We start from the raw sequence: 19,411 nt of genomic DNA on the forward strand, positions 1-19,411 counted from the left end.
CGCACACACACACACACACCTGTCAGCCCCTGAGTGACATCATTAGGGACACAGATCATCTCTCTTCTACGCTTCCGACCCGGGGGTGTTTGCAGGTTTGCACTCGAGATCAACCATCTATCTACTCAGACAAAACAGAGCTGTGTAAAACCCAACTTGGCAAACACAAAACTAAAAAATCCCAGTTGACACACTACAGCAATCTGGAGGTGATTATCTGAACTAAAGTGGGGAAAAAGGTTTTCTGTTTGTCAGTTTGGTTTGGGTGTTTTTTTTTTTGCAATTTTATACTGCTGAGTCCATTTTGTTTCCACTAGATTTTTTAAAATATGGTGAAGCTAAACAGCAAATCTCTTTTCACAAAGTGATGGCTTCAGGCCTTGCAACCGGGTTTTACAAGACACACTTCAGAAATGCACCTAAACCCTCAGACACAGCAAGGTGCTTTGTGCACCTTGGGGAGTCTTGGGGCAGGGGAGCTGATGCATTTCCACCGGGGCCACCACCCTCATTGAAAGCAATGCAGGGCATTCCTAGCTCAGAGCACTACACAATCCAACCAGCCCCAAACAAACTTCTTTCTCTCTTGAAATCCCTTAAGAACAATGAAACTGTCCTCGATTCCCTGCTCTGTGTGGAGAAACTGAGGCATGATGTGACTCTTGACAGGGTCACGGAGCTAGTAACCGGCAGTCAAGATGGAAAGACTGGAGTCCAATTCCCAAGTCTCGCTGTCTCACCTGCAGAGAGTTAAGGACGCGGGCAGAAGGTTTGTTTCCGCTGCGCAGTCACCGCTACGCTCTGGATCTGACTGCAGAGCACCGCCACCGAGTGAGCGCTATGAAGGTGCTGATCCTATCCCCTCCTGCCCAGAAGTCACCCGCCTCAAGGGCACAGACAACTTCCTTTCTCCTCTCCATGGAAAAGAACTGAAGTTCCAAATTTAAGAATTCAAAGAGGAAAAGGATCAGCACTTGGTATTTTTAAACTGGTAATAGGGCTAACATGAACCGACATTCGCAGACCACCAGGACGGAGCTCTCTGCTGGTGGCTGGCATTCTAGCCTCCTCCTGCTCCTCCTCCTGCGCTCCGACCTCACGAGTGATCCTCTGCCCTCCAGCAGTGCTCCCTCCAATGGGCAAACATTCAGATATCGCTGGAAGAATCCAGAATGTTCTTATGAAACTCACTGAGAAACAAAGGTACTTAATCCAACAATAATCATGTTTCAGAATGTCTGGGTTGCATTCTGTAGGCGGCTCCTAGTGAGACTGGGCTGTGTGTGCGCGCGCGCGTGTGTGTGTGTGTGCATGTGTTATGTGTGTTACGCTGTGTGTGTGCATGCGTGTGTCTACCTGGGCTGGGAGAGGACGGGCCACCCAAGTTATCTGTTCTTGGATGGAGGGCGAGCTTGATTACCCAGGCTCTTCCTGGATGAGCTCAGCCCACTTGAGTTGAAGCTGGCTTTGGCTAAGCAAAGGCAGAGAGAGGCAGGAGTCTGAGAATAAGGCCTCCCTCCACGTTTGTGTCCTGTCATTCCTGAAGAGCACCAGGATGTTCCTTCACTCCCCAGAGTAGCCCTGCAGTGTCTGGTGGTCCGAGCTGAAGGAGAGGCCATGTGGGAACAGCAGCTCTTTCATAAAACTTTCAATCAGCTCACTGATTCTTAGCCCTGTGTGGGGTGGGGAAGCCCCACAACTCTCCAGGGCCTCTCGGAGCATTCCAAGGAGAGGCCGGGAGCGGGGCCCTCTCTAAAGCGCTACAGAAGGCACTGACGGATTGTGGACTAGATTGAGGTCAGAACTGACAGGGTCCATACTGCAGCAGGGTGGCCCACAAGCTGCACGTCTGGGGGCCCCGTCTCCACAACGGGATTCTGCTACTCCTCGTGGGGAGCGAGGTCGGTCTGAACACAACTACCCAGAGCCCCCCCTCCCCCACTTGCGCTGGTCTGGCTGAAGATGCAGACTATGGTCACTGCCAGACATTGACCTGGAGGACGCCAGAGCCCAAGAAGAGCTGGCTGAGAGGCAGCGGGCACTGGGGCTGAGGCGAGCACTGTGGGCACTGGCAGTCACGGACGGCCCCGTGGGGTGTGCCTGCCCCGGGGGGGGGGAGCGGGGTCAAGACTTACCCAAGTTGGGCTGGGACGTGGCCATGGGCCTCTGTGGCACTGGTGTGGAGGCTGGGGCTGCGTGTAGCGACGCATGGCTCAGGGGGTGACTTACGCTCTTCCGAGGGTCTTGCCATGTGGTGATCTTCTCTATGTGGCTGGAGGAGAGAGCAGCTCATTACTTTGATTCATTACTTCTAAGGGAGGCTCCTCACCCTCACCACGTCCAGGCTCACTCCCTCCCACCTGCTCGTGCACAGCGGGGGACACCTGCACTGGGCCCCATCCAGGGACGCCGTGCCCCTCTGCTCACAGGCTGGCTGTGAGCCTCCCCCTCAGCTGTCAGCCTCCTGCTTGGCAGCTTGGGTGGAGCAGCACTCCCCAGCCCCAGGGGAGGCTTTGACAGTCACCCTCTCCCCAGAAGGCTCCGGCCCCAGACCTGCCTGCTCCCCCTGTCTTGCTGAGGGACAAGGCTGACCGCCAGGCTCTCTGGGAATACTCAGCTGGAAAGGTTGCAGGAAAGGGCTCTCCCCTGGATGAATTCCCTTTAGCAAAGGCGTTCAGAAAGCCACCTCTCTTGGGGTAAATTCTGTGGGGGTTGAAGGGCCCTGCTCTCCCCCTCCCCCTGGTGAGTCCCCTCCCAGGCCTCCCATCCTGCCACACTGCCACCATTCCTGGTGACCTTTCCCCCAGGAGGTGGGGCCTCCACCCCCCCTCCAGGCCCAGAGCCCACGAACACCGGGGTCCCAGTGACCCTGTGCCTCAAGGTCGTGGTGGCCCAGGCTTCATTCTGCCCGAGCCAGTGAGGTCACCACAGTCCCTAGGGGACCAGCCTCTACCAAAACCACCGTCACCACGGCATTGGTCCAGCTCTGCCCTCCCTCCCAGGCCAGGCAACAAGGGGCTCACTGTCCAGGCCAGCTCCTAGTCCCTGAGGCCAGTATCTAGTCCTCCCCAAGCCGGCTCCTAGTCCCCCCCAGACAAGCTCCTAGTCCTCCAGACCAGCTCCTCATCCCCCAGACCAGCTCCTAGTCCCCCAGACCAGCTCCTAGTCCCCCAAACCAGCTCCAGTACCCCAGACCAGCTGCTAGTCCCCCAAACCAGCTCCTAGTCCCCCAGGCCAGCTCCTAGTCCCCCAGACCAGCTCCTAGTCCCCCGCAGGCCAGCTCCTAGTCCCCCAGGCCAGCTCCTAGCCCCCCAGACCAGCTCCTAGTCCCCCAGACCAGCTCCTAGTCCCCCAGGCCAGCTCCTAGTCCCCCAGGCCAGCTCCTAGCCCCCCAGACCAGCTCCTAGTCCCCCCCAGGCCAGCTGCTAGTCCCCCAGGCCAGCTCCTAGTCCCCCCCAAGCCAGCTGCTAGTCCCCCAGACCAGCTGCTAGTCCCCCAGGCCAGCTCCTAGTCCCCCAGACCAGCTCCTAGTCCCCCAGACCAGCTCCTAGTCCCCCGCAGGCCAGCTCCTAGTCCCCCGCAGGCCAGCTCCTAGTCCCCCAGACCAGCTCCTAGTCCCCCCCAGACCAGCTCCTAGTCCCCCCCAGGCCAGCTCCTAGTCCCCCCCAGGCCAGCTCCTAGTCCCCCAGACCAGCTCCTAGTCCCCCAGACCAGCTCCTAGTCCCCCGCAGGCCAGCTCCTAGTCCCCCAGACCAGCTCCTAGTCCCCCAGACCAGCTCCTAGTCCCCCCCAGACCAGCTCCTAGTCCCCCCCAGGCCAGCTCCTAGTCCCCCCCAGGCCAGCTCCTAGTCCCCCCCAGGCCAGCTCCTAGTCCCCCAGACCAGCTCCTAGTCCCTCAAACCAGCTCCTAGTCCCCCAGGCCAGCTCCTAGCCCCCCAGACCAGCTCCTAGTCCCCCCCAGGCCAGCTCCTAGTCCCCCAGGCCAGCTCCTAGTCCCCCAAGCCAGCTCCTAGTCCCCCAGACCAGCTCCTAGTCCCCCAGACCAGCTCCTAGCCCTCCAGGCCAGCTCCTAGTCCTCCAGACCAGCTCCTAGTCCCCCAGGCCAGCTCCTAGTCCCCCAGGCCAGCTCCTAGTCCTCCAGGCCAGCTCCTAGTCCCCCAGGCCAGCTCCTAGCCCCCCAGGCCAGCTCCTAGTCCCCCAGATCAACTCCTAGTCCCCCAGGCCAGCTCCTAGTCCCCCAGATCAACTCCTAGTCCCCCAGGCCAGCTCCTAGTCCCCCAGTTCTGCACTTGGGAGAAAAAGGAAACTAACGATTAGGTTAGTTCCTCCTCCTGAGGATGAAACAGGGCCCACATCACACCTCCCCACTCAGCAGAGATCAGTTTACCTATTAGGCCAGATGCACTGGGTAGGTATAGAAGTGAGAAATAATTTGTAAATATCAATCCCCCACCCTGACTAGCAACAGCACCACTAAAGACAAAGATGAAACCTCATCTACACAGAATGCACAGAATTCTTGTGGCTCAGGAAAAAGGCCTGGTGTATCTGGACAAATGTACCTCGTGTATGGAAGAAGCTAAGTTACACGTTCTGTATGGCAGAAGCTATAAACACAGAAATGACTGCAAGGGTTTCATTTTGGAGGCATTCAGAATTCCTAGTAGCAGAATGCTTGTTCCTACAGCCAAACACTTCATTTTGAAGTACAAGCGTCTTGTCCTTTTGCCTTCCACGTGTGTATGTGTGCGCACGCATGTGCACACGCACACACACGGGTCCTCATAACACAGAGGGCGTGAACCCGGGCCTCCTTGCTTGACCCCTGTGCTGCCCTCAGCCCCAGTCCCTCCTGCTTTCAGGGCTGCTCAGGTATGGACTCTCCAGGCACTAGCTCTCCTGGGCTGAGAGCTGGCCTCCCAGCTCTGCCTCCCCATTAAGTGAAGGGAACCTCAAGCCAGGCATCTACCAGAACAGGGGAGCTTCAGGTGACCCTAAAGCACAGGGAGCTGCCCCCTCCCACCATGGTATCTACAGGCTCAATCAAGGTACTGAAAACCCACCAGTGTTTAGGAAAAGGGACGGTTAAGATTCTGATTTACTAGTTTGGTGCCTTCTCAATGTTACAACGATGTCAGGTGTGGAGGATGTGTTGCTTAGGGCTTTCCTAAAGCCAACAGCTCTGCAACTTGCTTTTCATGAACTGTCCCCACCAGACCCCCTGAGGCTAAAAATGGAAAGGAAACAGATTTGGTGAGGTGGAGACATTCCCAGATAGGGCTTGCCACAGAAACTTGAGCTGTCAGCTGACCACGGATGCTATGTGGAGCTTTAATCCCATACCAGATGGCAAGAAGCCTTGCCCAAGACACACAGTGAAGTTTTGAAATTCCCCCCAATTAGGACGAGAACACACACATGGGAAATCAGATTCACTGTCCTTGTTGTATTTCAAAGGTAAAGAATAGCTTCGTTTCAATTTAACTGCACGTGTCAGCCATGCTCTGACTCAAGTCTCGGACTTGGGAAGAGCATGTCCTGTCGTACACCTGCTTTGCGTGTGCTGGAGTAACAACTCTGTTCTGCTCCATGTCTGCCAGTGGCACTTCACTCCCCTCACCAGCACCGGAGAAGGGTCTGCACAGAGCAGGTGCCCCACACATCCTTCTGGCCCCAGCACCTTTTTCCACGTAGCCCCTATCCCCCCCAAACCAGGCCAGCAGGACCCCAGAGCAACCCCCAGCCCACTGGCCTGGCCCTGTCCACATGACTGAAAACAAGTCTGCTGCCCCCACCCCGTCCGTGTTAATCCTGCCCTCCATTTGGAGCAGAAATGAAGGCCTGGCTCCCAGGAGAGCTACAGGTTTTATTGTATTTCCTTTTCTTTTTTGGCTGTACTGCGATCTGAACTCAAGTGCTTGCCAGTAATGTAATTATGACTCCTGACTTCTTTCACACTGGCTGTTTTTGAGATTTTGCTTTTTTTTTTGTCCAAGGTTCACACTTGGACAGTGACGCTCCTATTTGATGCTCCCAGGGTAGCTAGGGTGACCGACAGGTGACACTGCATCGGCTTTTCCCCGCAAACTTGTTTGTCCTGGCTGGCCTAGAACTGCCATCCTCCAGATCTCAGCCTCCCGAGTAGCTGGGGTGTCAAATACATGTCACCTGGCCAACTCTTGGTTGAGAAGGGATCTAGCAAACGTCCTGCCTGGAACAGCCTCCAACCTGTGTGTTCCAGTCTCCACTTCCGTGTGGCTAGGACTGTGGTGTGAACAGCTGGCCTGGCTTGGCTTATTGGCCTCCCTGCCTCCCAAGCTGCGCCCTGACCGGCTCCACTCCACCTGATAACTGCGTGGGAAGGAAGCCTCGGCGACACATTAGAGGGGCCTCCCCGCTATCCTACTGCACGACAACTAAAAAGTCAGGCCGCACCAACACGCTGCGGATGCGCCACCAGCAGCGTGTTCAGAGCTTCAGCCCAAAGCTGCGTTAGAGGTTGGCAGGCTTGTGCGGGCAGGAGCTGCCCCCTTCCCAGAGTTCACACAGGAGGGTGTGCCTGCCAGGTTCCAGGGGATCTGCGTCTCTGACGCGGGAGTAATAGTTCTTACAGAAACAGAGACGTGAGGCCCCGCAGGAGGGGCAAGAAGATGGAGCGTTTTTCTGGGGGCATGCTTCCGGCCTCCGCCATTCACTGGCCAGCCCAAAAATGTCAGCTGTCCCTGGAATTCCCAGTGAATGGCAGGGGTTGTATTTTTAACTACCGGGCTCTAATCCTCCACTTCCACCCCAGCCACACCAGGGGCCCCGCTTGCTTAAATAGCAGCCTCAGGAGAAGAGCAGGGCGAACCGGCTTCCGCCCGCCCGCGTGGCCAGCTGCGCGGCACTGCCTGGCCCAGCATCCATGTGGGGCCGGCTTTGCTGAAGCCACGGGCAGCAGGGACAGGCCAGCCGGCAGCACTGGGAGTAGACCTGGAGCAGGAATAGCTTAACATCCGTGCTTCCTGCCAGGGCTTACTCACCACCACTTTGTCCCCTGTGGCAGAGGGGACACCATGAATGTGAAAAGCCCTTTGGGAAACGGTGACTCACCCGGCCCCACGCCCTGCAGGGACCGCTACCCTCTGCTCCTCAACACCACCCAACTGGGGCCAGTCTGACTATCCTCTGAAAACCCAGCCAAGTGCTCAACCGCGTTTTCCTAATCTCTGTGAAAACTCGGAAAGTACCAGGACTTCTCCTGGCCTCAGGCTCCATCCCTAGCACAAGGAAAGAAAGAAAAGTTTCCAGCAATGTGGGGTGCAGTGAAGGTCAGGGGGCTGCATACAGGGAGAGGGCTGTGCTTGCTGATGGTCTCCCAATCGGCGAGGGGACACCTCGCCTATTCTACCCCGGCCTCTGAGGGAGCAACAGTACTCCTAAATACACAGGTGGGAACTGCAACAGCACCCCCAATACACAGGTGGGATCTGCTAGGCCTGCCACTTAAATTTGCTCGTGGTACGGGCCAGGAGTCCCCACTTCCAAAATTCATGCTGGGTTCCCTCCCTGGACCTTCCCGCCACGGAGGGTGCCGTGGGAGGAGGCGACGGCCCCGCACAGGGGCAGGGGCCATCTAAGGTCCCTCGGCCTGGAGTGAGGGGAGGGGAAGAGGGTCCTGTCGGCACGCAGCTCACGCGAGCGGAGGGCTCTGCAGGCGGCACAGCCAGTGTCTGCACCCCAACTGTTCATCCAGACGTAGCGGGGCATCTGTGTCCTACCTGTCCACCTGCAGACCCCCAGCTCCATGCCCCTGCCACCCGCCCTGCCCAAGGGCACTGCCTGCACCCCAGAAATGAGAAGAAAGCCTGCCTTGTAGAACACAGCTCATTTTCTTCTCCAACCACCTGGCTTTCTTCTTGCCAACCTACAGCAGCTGTGTTTTTCATTTTAACTCCATGTTAATTGCATGTTTGCGACAAATAACTGTTTACATTCAGTCTGATGACCAGCTGGGGGGGTCCTCCCTTCCCACCGGGCCTGCCAGCCTGTATGTAATCCGGACACAAGAGGGGTGGACGGGATGATGGGTGCACCGAGCATGGCGAGAGGGCAGGACCAGGACATCAGTGCGCGGTGCACATGCACGGTGCACGTGTGCTGAGGGCCGGGTGAGGACACGCGGTGGATGGTGCACGTGTGCTGAGGGCCGGGTGAGGACACGCGTTGCACGGTGCACAGTTCACGTGTGCTGAGGGCCGGGTGAGGACACGCGGTGCACATGCACAGTTCACGTGTGCTGAGGGCCGGGTGAGGACACGCGGTGGATGGTGCACGTGTGCTGAGGGCCGGGTGAGCACACGCGGTGCACATGCACAGTTCACGTGTGCTGAGGGCCGGGTGAGGACACGCAGTGGATGGTGCACGTGTGCTGAGGGCCGGGTGAGGACACGCGGTGGATGGTGCACATGTGCTGAGGGCCGGGTGAGCACACGCGGTGCACATGCACAGTTCACGTGTGCTGAGGGCCGGGTGAGGACACGCGGTGGATGGTGCACGTGTGCTGAGGGCCGGGTGAGGACACGCGGTGGATGGTGCACGTGTGCTGAGGGCCGGGTGAGGACACGCGGTGGATGGTGCACGTGTGCTGAGGGCCGGGTGAGCACACGCGGTGCACATGCACAGTTCACGTGTGCTGAGGGCCGGGTGAGGACACGCAGTGGATGGTGCACGTGTGCTGAGGGCCGGGTGAGCACACACGGTGCACATGCACAGTTCACGTGTGCTGAGGGCCAGGTGAGGACACGTGTTGCATGGTGCACAGTTCACGTGTGCTGAGGGCCGGGTGAGGACACGCGGTGGATGGTGCACGTGTGCTGAGGGCCGGGTGAGCACACGCGGTGCACATGCACAGTTCACGTGTGCTGAGGGCCGGGTGAGGACACGTGTTGCACGGTGCACAGTTCACGTGTGCTGAGGGCCGGGTGAGGACACGCGGTGGATGGTGCACGTGTGCTGAGGGCCGGGTGAGCACACGCGGTGCACATGCACAGTTCACGTGTGCTGAGGGCCGGGTGAGGACACGCGGTGGATGGTGCACGTGTGCTGAGGGCCAGGTGAGCACACGCGGTGCACATGCACAGTTCACGTGTGCTGAGGGCCGGGTGAGGACACGCAGTGGATGGTGCACATGTGCTGAAGGCCGGGTGAGGACACGCGGTGGATGGTGCACGTGTGCTGAGGGCCGGGTGAGCACACGCGGTGCACATGCACAGTTCACGTGTGCTGAGGGCCGGGTGAGGACACGCGGTGGATGGTGCACGTGTGCTGAGGGCCGGGTGAGCACACGCGGTGGATGGTGCACGTGTGCTGAGGGCCGGGTGAGGACACGCGGTGGATGGTGCACGTGTGCTGAGGGCCGCGTGAGGACACGCATTGCACGGTGCACAGTTCACGTGTGCTGAGGGCTAGGCGAGTGTGCACGGTACACAATCGGGAAATACGTTTTCTCTACACGATGTGCAGGTTTTTCCTTTTAGGGACACGTTTGCGTCTTCGGTACAGGTTCCTCGTGACTGTGGCCCTGAGCCAGGAGATTTCCCACTGACTGGAAGGTCTGCTCTCCTGTTACTAATGGAGGGATTTCTGTCTGTGAAGGACTTGCGGGACTGTGCCCCCCACGGAGAGCTCTCATCCCCTGTATTGGAGGACCTCCGAACAACACTGCCAAAGGCTTACACAGAAAGAAACACAATGTCCTCTGAGCACCCCAATAACTCTCAAGTTTTCCGGATGGAATTCCATTTGTGAGGAACTGAGGAGCCACTGACTGAAAACACTGCGTGTGGAAACATATGTGAAACACCCCTCGTGTGGACAATGCCTCTGACAGTATGGCTTGCAAACCAGCCAAGAGCAGGTCAGTGGCCTGACCCTGATGGGAAACTGGGCGCTCTGCAGGGGACTGCCCGGCCACCAGCCTGGGCTGGACACTGGACAGAGACGCCACAACTCCAAGTAACAGAGGCTGGGAGCCGCGGGTCGAACCAGCACATGGATGCTTCCCGGAGACTCTGCTGGCCCCAGAAGCCCGAGCTTAGCGTCCCACAGGATGAATAACCAGGTTAATCACCAAAGTTCACGAAGCCGGCCAGTGGTGGTGAAGGGCTCTGGGTCCACGAAATCCCGCCAGACAGGCACTGTTTGCAAAGGGCTGCGACATGCCGTCTGCTGCCATCAAAAACAATTCAAGGGTGAGGCTCTGCCTGGGTAAAGCTATCCAAAATAAAGAAAGAGCGGGCAGGCTGCCAAGGGGCCTACGTTGGAAGAGGTACAGTAAGTACCAGAACTCAGTCCTAATGGGATCAGAACCAAGTTACCATATGTGAACTACCTGGTACTTAGCAATTACTAGCACTCAGCCCTTATAGGGTCATAACCGATTCACTATAGGTGACCTAGTACTTAGTACGTCCTGAGAACTCAGTCTTCACAGGATCCTGAGTTACCATAAGTGAACTACCTGGTACTTAGCAGGAAGTACTGGTACTTACTAGGAAGTACCAGTAAGCTAAGAAAGACCAGGGGCCAAAAGGACAACTGGCATGCACGCTCTACCCACTGCTAACCCCACGCCTGGCCACTGGGAGCAGAGGTGAGGTAGATACTCGGGCCTGCGGGTGTCCCTTGTACAGCAACTCCTACTCCTCCGACACTTAGCAAGGTCTTAAGGCAGGGTCTAGGGTTCGTCTCCTGAGGGACCTGCACGCGGATTTCCATAGTGGTTGTAGACTTTGTAAATCAGGTCCTGCCCCCTGTGCTAACGGCTAAGCAACCTTCCAGCACGCTTGAGAAATAAATAATGCGTGTCTTATTTACACGGTAAATATAAACCGGCAGCCTTGTGGCCACAGGGTGCCGCGTGACCGCGTCAGAGGCCACGTAATGTACTTTGATCAAATTCACTGCCTCTAGACATCCGTGCCCCTTTAAAACAGTGGAGTGGGAGGTATTACTCAGTTTTCAGACACGGCCCTCCCCCACTGCGCCTGCCGGCTCTTCCACCCTTTCTGTGGCTCCCACCCACCCGGTCCCGTTTCACATTCACGTCACTCTTTTTTTAAGGTGTAGATTCCACATATTCCACATGCAGGAGAAGAGTCGATACTTTTCTTGCTTGGTCATGAAAAGCTTCAAGCGGCCATGAACCCCACCCCACCCCACCTGCTGATATGCTCGTCACTGTCCAAATTAACTTGGCTGATATCCAGATATTTAGGGAAAAGCCTCATTTTAAACAACAACAACAAAAAAGAAACAACAGGATTCTTTATACTCTAGGTTTCAACTATGGAAACCTATTTACAAACGTCAAAAAAAAGTTTTAGCTAAGAACTTAGAAAATCCAGCAAGAGGTTGAGGGTACGCGCAGGTCTTACTTGGAGGAAGCAGGGTCTCTGAGGGTGGGGCCTTCCCTGTCCCCCCGCCCCCCCTCCCCTCCTCCTCAGGCTCCCAAACTGGCCCTTACCACACCAGTAAGACTCTGGCTTCTCCAACTTCTCAAGGAATGATTTACTAGTAAGTTCGGTCAAGAAACCAAATTCTATGAAATAATAAAGGAAGACAGAGTTCATGTCTGAAACCAAGCTGTGCGGAGACATAAAGGGTCTTTTGTTAATGGTTGTACATGGGAATGCAAATCAAGACGGCTTCACAAGGAACACTGACATCTTAATGGAGGTTTATGGAGAAGCTTCCAACCCAAGGGGAAATACAGCTTTGTGATTGCTTTAGCTTAGAAACAATTCCACACAGTTCCTTCCTGATAAGGCTAATAATTTAATTGTACTTTTCCCCTCATTACTCTACTTCCATTCCCTACCCCCCCTTCTGTCCCCGCTCGCGTGCCTTCAGGCTTCAAGCTGCCCCAGAGAAATCATGAGAGATTGCATTCACTGCCCGGCTCCACAGAAAGTTTTGTTAGACTTTTCTTGGTTCACGTTAGTAATGCAAGACTCAACTGACATTTCCTTTGGATTGTGACGGGATTATGAGACGGTGAACGAGAGCGATGCTGCCAGGGCGAGGCTCTGCTGGCGCCACACACACACATGCCAAGAGCAAGATGGCGGTAGGGCCAGGCCAGCCGGACCAGGCCCAGGACCACGCCATGGCCAGAGCAACGACGGAGAGGGCATCGCCTTCCGTGACACAGAGAGTTTGTGAAATGCCCATTCAAGTTTTCAGACATTTCACACTTTATGACCAGTAGTGATGCTGCTATCAATAGCAGAATTTGAGCTGGGCACCGGTGGCTCACACCTGCAATCCTAGCTACTCAGGAGGGCTGAGATCCAGCCTGAGACTCTTATCTCCAATTAGCTACCAGAAAACCCAAAGGGGCGCTGCGGCTCAAAGTGGTAGAGCACTAGCCTTGGACAAAAGAGCTCAAAGACACCGCCAGGCCCTGAGTTCAACCCCCATTACCAACAAAACAACAACAACAACAACAACAAAAAAAAAAGAGTATATTTTGCAAAATATTTTGACATTTCCTCCTACGTAAAGCATTTTTGTCCCTGTCCTGTTCTTATTGAGACAGGGTCCCACATGCAGCCCAGGCTGGCCTTGAACTTGAGACGTCTGATCTCCCTTGGATTTTGCTGGCAGAGGGCAGCACCGCTGCACTGGGGGGGGAGGGGGGCACGTTGGCACAGGGCTTTGCAAGGGGCCTAGCCAGCTTCAGCTTCTACTCCCCATTCAAAGGGGGACAATCAGGAACAGTGTGCACAGAGCCTGCTATACATACACATAGGGTGCCATCAAACGAGGCTAAATTCTGAGCCTGTGGGGCGTGGAGGAAAGCAGGGAGGCAGAGCTGGAGGGCTCCCAGGGGTCACAGCTGCCACTTCCAGGGATGCCTTAATCCCTGCGGCCCGGCCTGGCCCGCAGCCGCAGGCAGGGCAGCTGCTGGGGGGCTCTGTGAGCCGCCCCCTGTGGCCGTTCCCACACCCTTGCAGCACACACTGGCAGGCCGCAGGCAGGTGTGAGGACAGGTGCTGGAGGCCAGGCCCCAGAAAGGCCACACAGGGCGGAGGCGACGGGTCCTGTGTCCTCACCGAGGAGCACACGGCGGCCTGAACCCCTGGAGTCATGTCAGGTAGTGAGCTCATGACAGCCCTCCATGCCTGTGCTCTGGAGGAAGGAAGGGCCACTAAGTGAGGAGACAAGCACTTCACACAGGAGCCCGGCTGTCCCAGAGACAAGGGAGATACCACATGTGGGCCAGGCCAAGCCTGCTCCAGGCTCCAGGGAGCCCGGGGCCGCTCACGTGGGCCAGGCCAAGCCTGCTCCAGGCTCCAGGGAGCCCGGGGCCACTCACATAGGCCAGGCCAAGCCTGCTCCAGGCTCCAGGGAGCCCAGGGCTGCTCAGGTGGGCCAGGCCAAGCCTGTTCCAGGCTCCAGGGAGCCCGGGGCCGCTCACGGAGCCTCCCCCTCAGCCAGGCACCCAGCACCATGCCAGCTGCCACACAACAGCCAGAAAGCAGCCACTGGCTCATGTTCGTAATCCCAGCTTTGAGGACCACGAGACATAGCGTGGCTTCTTCACCAGCCGTGGATGTATTGTAATCTCACAGCGCAGCCTGAACAGCTCTGATCCGTATGAGCACCTGACCACCACTCGAGTCTACGCGTTAAATGGCAGGATGAGGCCAGTACCCACCCAGCATGTCCAAGACAGCATCACTGCCCGGGCATCCAGCCCTGTGCCTCGTGGGCCAGGAAGTTCCTAGGAAATCCTATCATTCCCTCGATCGGAACCTAGCCACGCTTAGCCAACAGACCCTAGAGCCTGGAAGATGTGCAAGACCCAGGCTATGCAGCCACCACCCCACGTGAGAGGATCTGCCAAGGCCCTCAGGAAATGGCAGCCAGGCCTACCCACTCCCAGACTCCCTGCAACCGCACAATGGTTTCTACATTTTTAACTAAAGGAGCACAGGCATCCTTCATGACAGGTTTAGTTAGGTACCCTACCACTTGAGCCACAACCTCAGCCATTGATTTCAGACAGGATCTTGTGTTTTTGCCCAGGGCTGGCCTTAGACCACCTATACCTCCCAGGTAGCTGAGATCACAAACATGAGCCATCGCACAGGGGTTGTTTGTGAAGATGGAGCCTAACTTTTTGGCCATTTTGGCCTTGAATTGTGGTTCTTTCCATTTCCATCTCTCAAGTAGCTGGGATTATAGGAGTGCTGCACCATGCCCATTCCCCACACCTCCCCACAATCCAACCTTTTTGTCTACACATATAAAGTTGTATGGATGGACACGGTTCCACACACCTGCTTGTAAGTTGTGTGTGGTCACGTCACAGCAGCAGGTCTAGACGGCGGTGACAGAGGCTGTGTGGCATTTATGTGGCCATGACAGAACGTGGCTGGCCAGGCTCACCTTCCCGCCTGCCAGCTGTGGTCACCCCCATGCTATTTCCTCTTCTTTGATTCCTGAAACTCCACAGCAAGCTATTGTTTTGCCGGTCACCCAGCACACAGAGATAAAAGTTTCCACAGAGGAAGTAACCAATGTCCACATCTGCCTCCGCTCCACAGAGATGAACGGCAAGGCTTCCTTCTCAGAACCGGTGGTGCCGATCTCCGCGAGCAGGTCAGAAGATGCCCACGGCTCTCCCGCTAGCTCTCAGAGATAGCAGGCGCCCGATAATTCCACGACCCCTGTGGGAAAGGAGAGTCCATAGCACTACCTCCCATGGGAGCCAGGCCTCTTCCCTTGACAAGCCACGGTCCTTTCTAACATCAAGTATGCACGTCTAAAACTGAGCATCGCTAAGACCCACACTTCCATAATCACCTTGCCAGTTTTGCAACTGTGAATAACTGCTCCAATGATTTGAAATGAAATGAAGCTTTTAGTTTGGTACTAGTTTCCTCTTAGAGTATACAGAGCACTTCATGTAATGTAAAAGCTAGGGGGTCAGTGGGGGGGGGGGAGGAGTTGTGTGTTCCCTCACATCAGGAACCCAGCTGTTGAAGTCACAAATGGCCACTCTTCATTGTAATTACACATTTAAAGAAACCTGAAGCTGGTTCAAGATGGTAACCTGTATCCAACACAGAATAAATAGAGTTCCTTGAGCTGGAAATGGCTGCTGAGAGCCATGGAGAGGAGATGAAGGAAGAAGAGGCAGGAAGCGGAGCCCACGGAAGTCCCACAGATGGTGACATGCAGAAGTCAGATCCTGAAGCTGAGGACAAAGCCAGCAGGTAACTTGATGTAAGAAATAAAGCTTTACTAGAATATGACCACATTTACCCACATAGGTGCTGCAGTTAGAGGTAACTGTGAACTATAAGGCCAAAAGTATTTCCAGTGTTTTACTCAGAAGTTTGCCAGCGCCCACAAATGGCAGGGAGCAGTCCCTCCGCCAGAGGCCAGGGGAAGACGCCGGTCTGAGGAGCAGGCAGAGCAACGAGAGGCACCAGGAAGGAGATGGAGAGACTGACAGCAGCGAGGCCCACCCAGACCGCAAGGTCCAACAGGAAGGAGAGGGAGGACAGGAGAAGAGGCTGACAGCAGCGAGGCCCACCCAGACCGCAAGGTCCAACAGTCAGCACAACACGGTAGCTCCACAGCCTTCGTAAGCTAGTCACCATGCATTCCCTCCATGGAAAACTTTGCTGCGACACAGCGAAACCCAAGGTGCATTATGGGAGGTCACAAGTGCTTATTGACTGCTTGCTAAGCTCCATCACAGTTCACACTCATGTGATTTAAAGGATACTTTTCTTTACATTATTTTCTTCATGCACTTGCATAGAAATCTCCGTCATGGCAACCATTATCTCTTTTGGGCAAAGGAAGAAACTTCCACAACCTCAGATCTCAAAGATAATCAGGAGTCATGAGACCGGCCTGGACCCCTGGATTTTTCATTCCACCCCAAATCTTATTTAGATATCACTGAGGGAGAGACAGCATTCTAGACTATCAAATACTGCTTGGACTAGAAATGTGGATAAACACCAAATAGCCAAACAAGTAGCATTTGCTAATACATCCTTGGCAAACCTGAACTGTGGCCTGACACTTCCATTAGCTAAAGCCTGGTGCCACTCAAAATCTAGACCCAAGACAAGAGCAGGGCCAGGTGGAGTGGGGCACACCTATAATATCAGCACTACCTAAGCTGAGGCAGACGGATCCTGAGTTCAAGGTCAGATGGGCTATTGGACAAACTGCCTCTAAAAGCAGCACTCAACAGCAAAGGCTGAAACTTGAGATACACATGTTCTGTGTCTCAGCTCAAGGCAGCCCGGGCCCACACCCTAGCATCAAGTCCTGGGAAAATGTTCACACATATTAAACTAAATCCACAGCAGAATGGGGAAAACACCCCAAATCACAACCCCTACCTGCCAACACAGCCCTGGCAGTTGAAAAACCTTTATTCTGCACTGGAAATAAGGTTCCTTAAGAGTATGATTTCCTCTGTCGTTAATTTCCCTCCTGAACCAATACATGGTGTCTGTACTCTAAAAGCAAGAGCACAAAGTCCTGAGTTCAAACCCTAGTACCAGACCCAAGAAAAGAGAGAGACAGCTATGGATGTTAGACTTAAACTTTAAACACACACAGGGACATCCACAGATAGGTGCCACCAAGCTGATGCAAGTGTAGTCTATGCAGGAGCGACTCTCCACGTGAAACCCCTTTGCACACACAGTGAGTATCAGGAAACCGAAACGCATCTCAGAGCAGGGGGAGAATGGGAGGAAGGCAAGACCATGGAAAAGGACGAAGAGTCACGGAGTTCACCTACGTAGGGGAAGAGGGAAGAGGGATGTTTGATGTCACTGGTGAGGAAGGGGTGGAGGGAGGGGAGGGGAAATGATGGAGGGGAATGGTGGAGGAGGAATGATGGAGGGGGAATGATGGAGGGGAACGATGGAGGGGAACGATGGAGGGGAACGATGGAGGAGAGTGATGGAGGGGGAATGATGGAGTGGGTAGGATGGAGGGGGAATGATGGAGGGGGAATGATGGAGGGGGAATGATGGAGGGGAATGATGGAGGGGGAATGATGGAGGGAGAATGATGGAGGGGGAATGATGGAGTGGGTAGGATGGAGGGGGAATGATGGAGGGGGAATGATGGAGGGGGAATGATGGAGGGGGAATGATGGAGGGGGAATGATGGAGGAGAGTGATGGAGGGGAACGATGGAGGGGGAATGATGGAGGGGGAATGATGGAGGAGAGTGATGGAGGAGAGTGATGGAGGGGAACGATGGAGGGGAATGATGGAGGGGGAATGATGGAGGGGAATGATGGAGGGGGAATGATGGAGGGGAACGATGGAGTGGGTAGGATGGAGGGGGAATGATGGAGGGGAATGGTAGAGGGGGAATGATGGAGTCGGTAGGATGGAGTGGGAATGGGGAGGGGGAAGGATGGAGTGGGTAGGATGGAGAAGGAACGATGGAGAGGAATGGTGGAGGGGCAGGAGGAGGAGATGATGGAGGAATGACCTGATCAAGATGCTCTGGGCACACAAACAGTAGGTTAAGTTGAAACCCACTAGTACAATCACTGCAAGACAAAAATTTGAGTATGAGAAAGATGACTAGAAGAGAAAATCCTCAGAGAAGCCCTGCTGACATGCAGCACTGCCTCCGGATGCGCTCTTGCCCGGCGTCCACCGCAGCGTTGCCTCCGGACGTGCCCCACCAGGCAGGCAGGGTCTTTCTTGACCGCTTTCAAACATCAGGTTGCAGTTGTGTTTCAGCTGGAAAATGGGTTCCCTGGAGCGTGATTGCTGATGTTGCTCACAAGCAACAGTGATGCCTGGATGTTCCTTTTCTCTAGAACCATAAGACTGAGCAGTGCAGCCATTTTAATCCACAAATCTTTTTAAAAACAGAAGTCTTTCAAAGAAGACACCACAGTGACAATTTAGATGGTGAAGGGCATTTGTAACCTTCCATTATCAGAAATGCTGTAGCCCAGCGCTGGTGGCTCGCACCTCCAATCCTAGCTACTCAAGAGGCTGAATTCCTGTTTGGAGCCAGCCAATCTTATCTCCAATTAACCACCATAAGGCCAGAAATGGAACAGTTGCTCAAGTGGTAGAACACTACTAGCCTTGAGCAAAAAAGCTAAGGGACAGCGCCCAGGCCCATTAAATAAATAAGTAAGAAGTGCCTTACCTATGCACCTGTGGGTTGGTTTAGGTGTAGAACAATATGCAAGGTGTTCACTAAACTAAATAAATACATAAAATACATAAATAAAACTCTGACCAGTACTCTGACCAGGTGCCAGAATACTTGAACCTCAGCTGTTCAAACAATTTTAAAAAATACTGGATATGGTAAGACCTGCCTATAAGCCCAACACTCAGAGGACAGAGGCAGGAGGACCGGACGCGGGAGGCTGGCCTGGGTTCCCCAGGATAAGCCTGTCTCTAAGAAACCAAAGAAGCCCAAAAGAAAGACCAGGATGAAGGACCCGGAGTACGGGAATGGTGGTGAGGGAGGAGAGGCGGCAAGGGCCCTGAGGCCTCTCTGCTTGCGCACATCCTGTTTGCACAACGCCAAGGCTTCTCAGTCACCGTGCGTGCCCTGCTCTGGTCCTGAGCCAGCCTCTCACACTCAGCACAAAGACAATCCAGCTCCATGGGAACTCCTCACAGCAGCCCTGCTTGCTTACTGTGATCAGTCCAGGTTTGCTGAGACACTGACCTCTGAAGAAATCGCCAAGTTGGCCAAGAGCCGTGCAGGGGCCAGCCAGGTGGGGGAGTGAGAAGCAGCAGACCGGGTGGGGTCTGCGGCCGCACTGCCTGCTCCCTTTATAAACAAGATTGTACGTGCCTGCACAGGTCTGCCTCAGTGTCGCCCGCAGTATTTTAGTGCATCCTGTTTTTCTTGAAAAATGAATCAGCCTCCCTCTGTTTATCCAAGATAACAAAACAAAACAAGAAAGGCCAGAGAACAATATTGGTGGATGGAGGCCATCCTGACGGCAGGGGAAACCTCAGGAGTCGGTATCCTCTGCGGAAGACACCCCTTCACCAGACACCCCAGGGGCAGCCACGGGGTTCAAGTACGCCAACGTCACAGCTCAGAGGACCTGCGCTCTCCTCGGCTGTGGGGAACTTCCTGTCTCCTCTCTGCCTGGCACATAAACCCTACCCTCCCAGCTTCAGGCTTCAAGGCCTGGCTTAGTTCTCTCTTTCCCACGACTCCCGATCTTCTCTCCTTTCAAAATTCTACCCCATCCTCACCTACCCCACCCACGCCTCCCCCTCCCTGTAACTGAATCAAATCCCCTGTCTAGAACTCTGTTTCTTCTTTGAACTTGCCTAGTTCCACCAATTTCCTGCATTCTGCCATGTGTTTTAAGAAACTGTTT

General features: G+C 55.1%; 1 protein-coding gene across 2 annotated transcripts in view; it reads right to left on the bottom strand.

Moving 5' to 3' along the window:
• The window catches only part of Wwtr1 (WW domain containing transcription regulator 1), a 73,456-nt gene that overhangs the window by 28,620 nt on the left and 25,425 nt on the right, over nt 1–19,411 (bottom strand). For both annotated transcript variants that reach the window (XM_042665647.1, XM_042665646.1), the window contains exon 2: nt 2,136–2,272. In XM_042665647.1, coding sequence (XP_042521581.1) covers nt 2,136–2,272 — 137 coding nt within the window. The remainder of the gene's footprint in view (nt 1–2,135; nt 2,273–19,411) is intronic.

Source organism: Dipodomys spectabilis, unplaced genomic scaffold (assembly GCF_019054845.1).
Source record: "Dipodomys spectabilis isolate Male_0828 unplaced genomic scaffold, ASM1905484v1 ptg000340l, whole genome shotgun sequence".
Classification (NCBI taxonomy): domain Eukaryota; kingdom Metazoa; phylum Chordata; class Mammalia; order Rodentia; family Heteromyidae; genus Dipodomys; species Dipodomys spectabilis.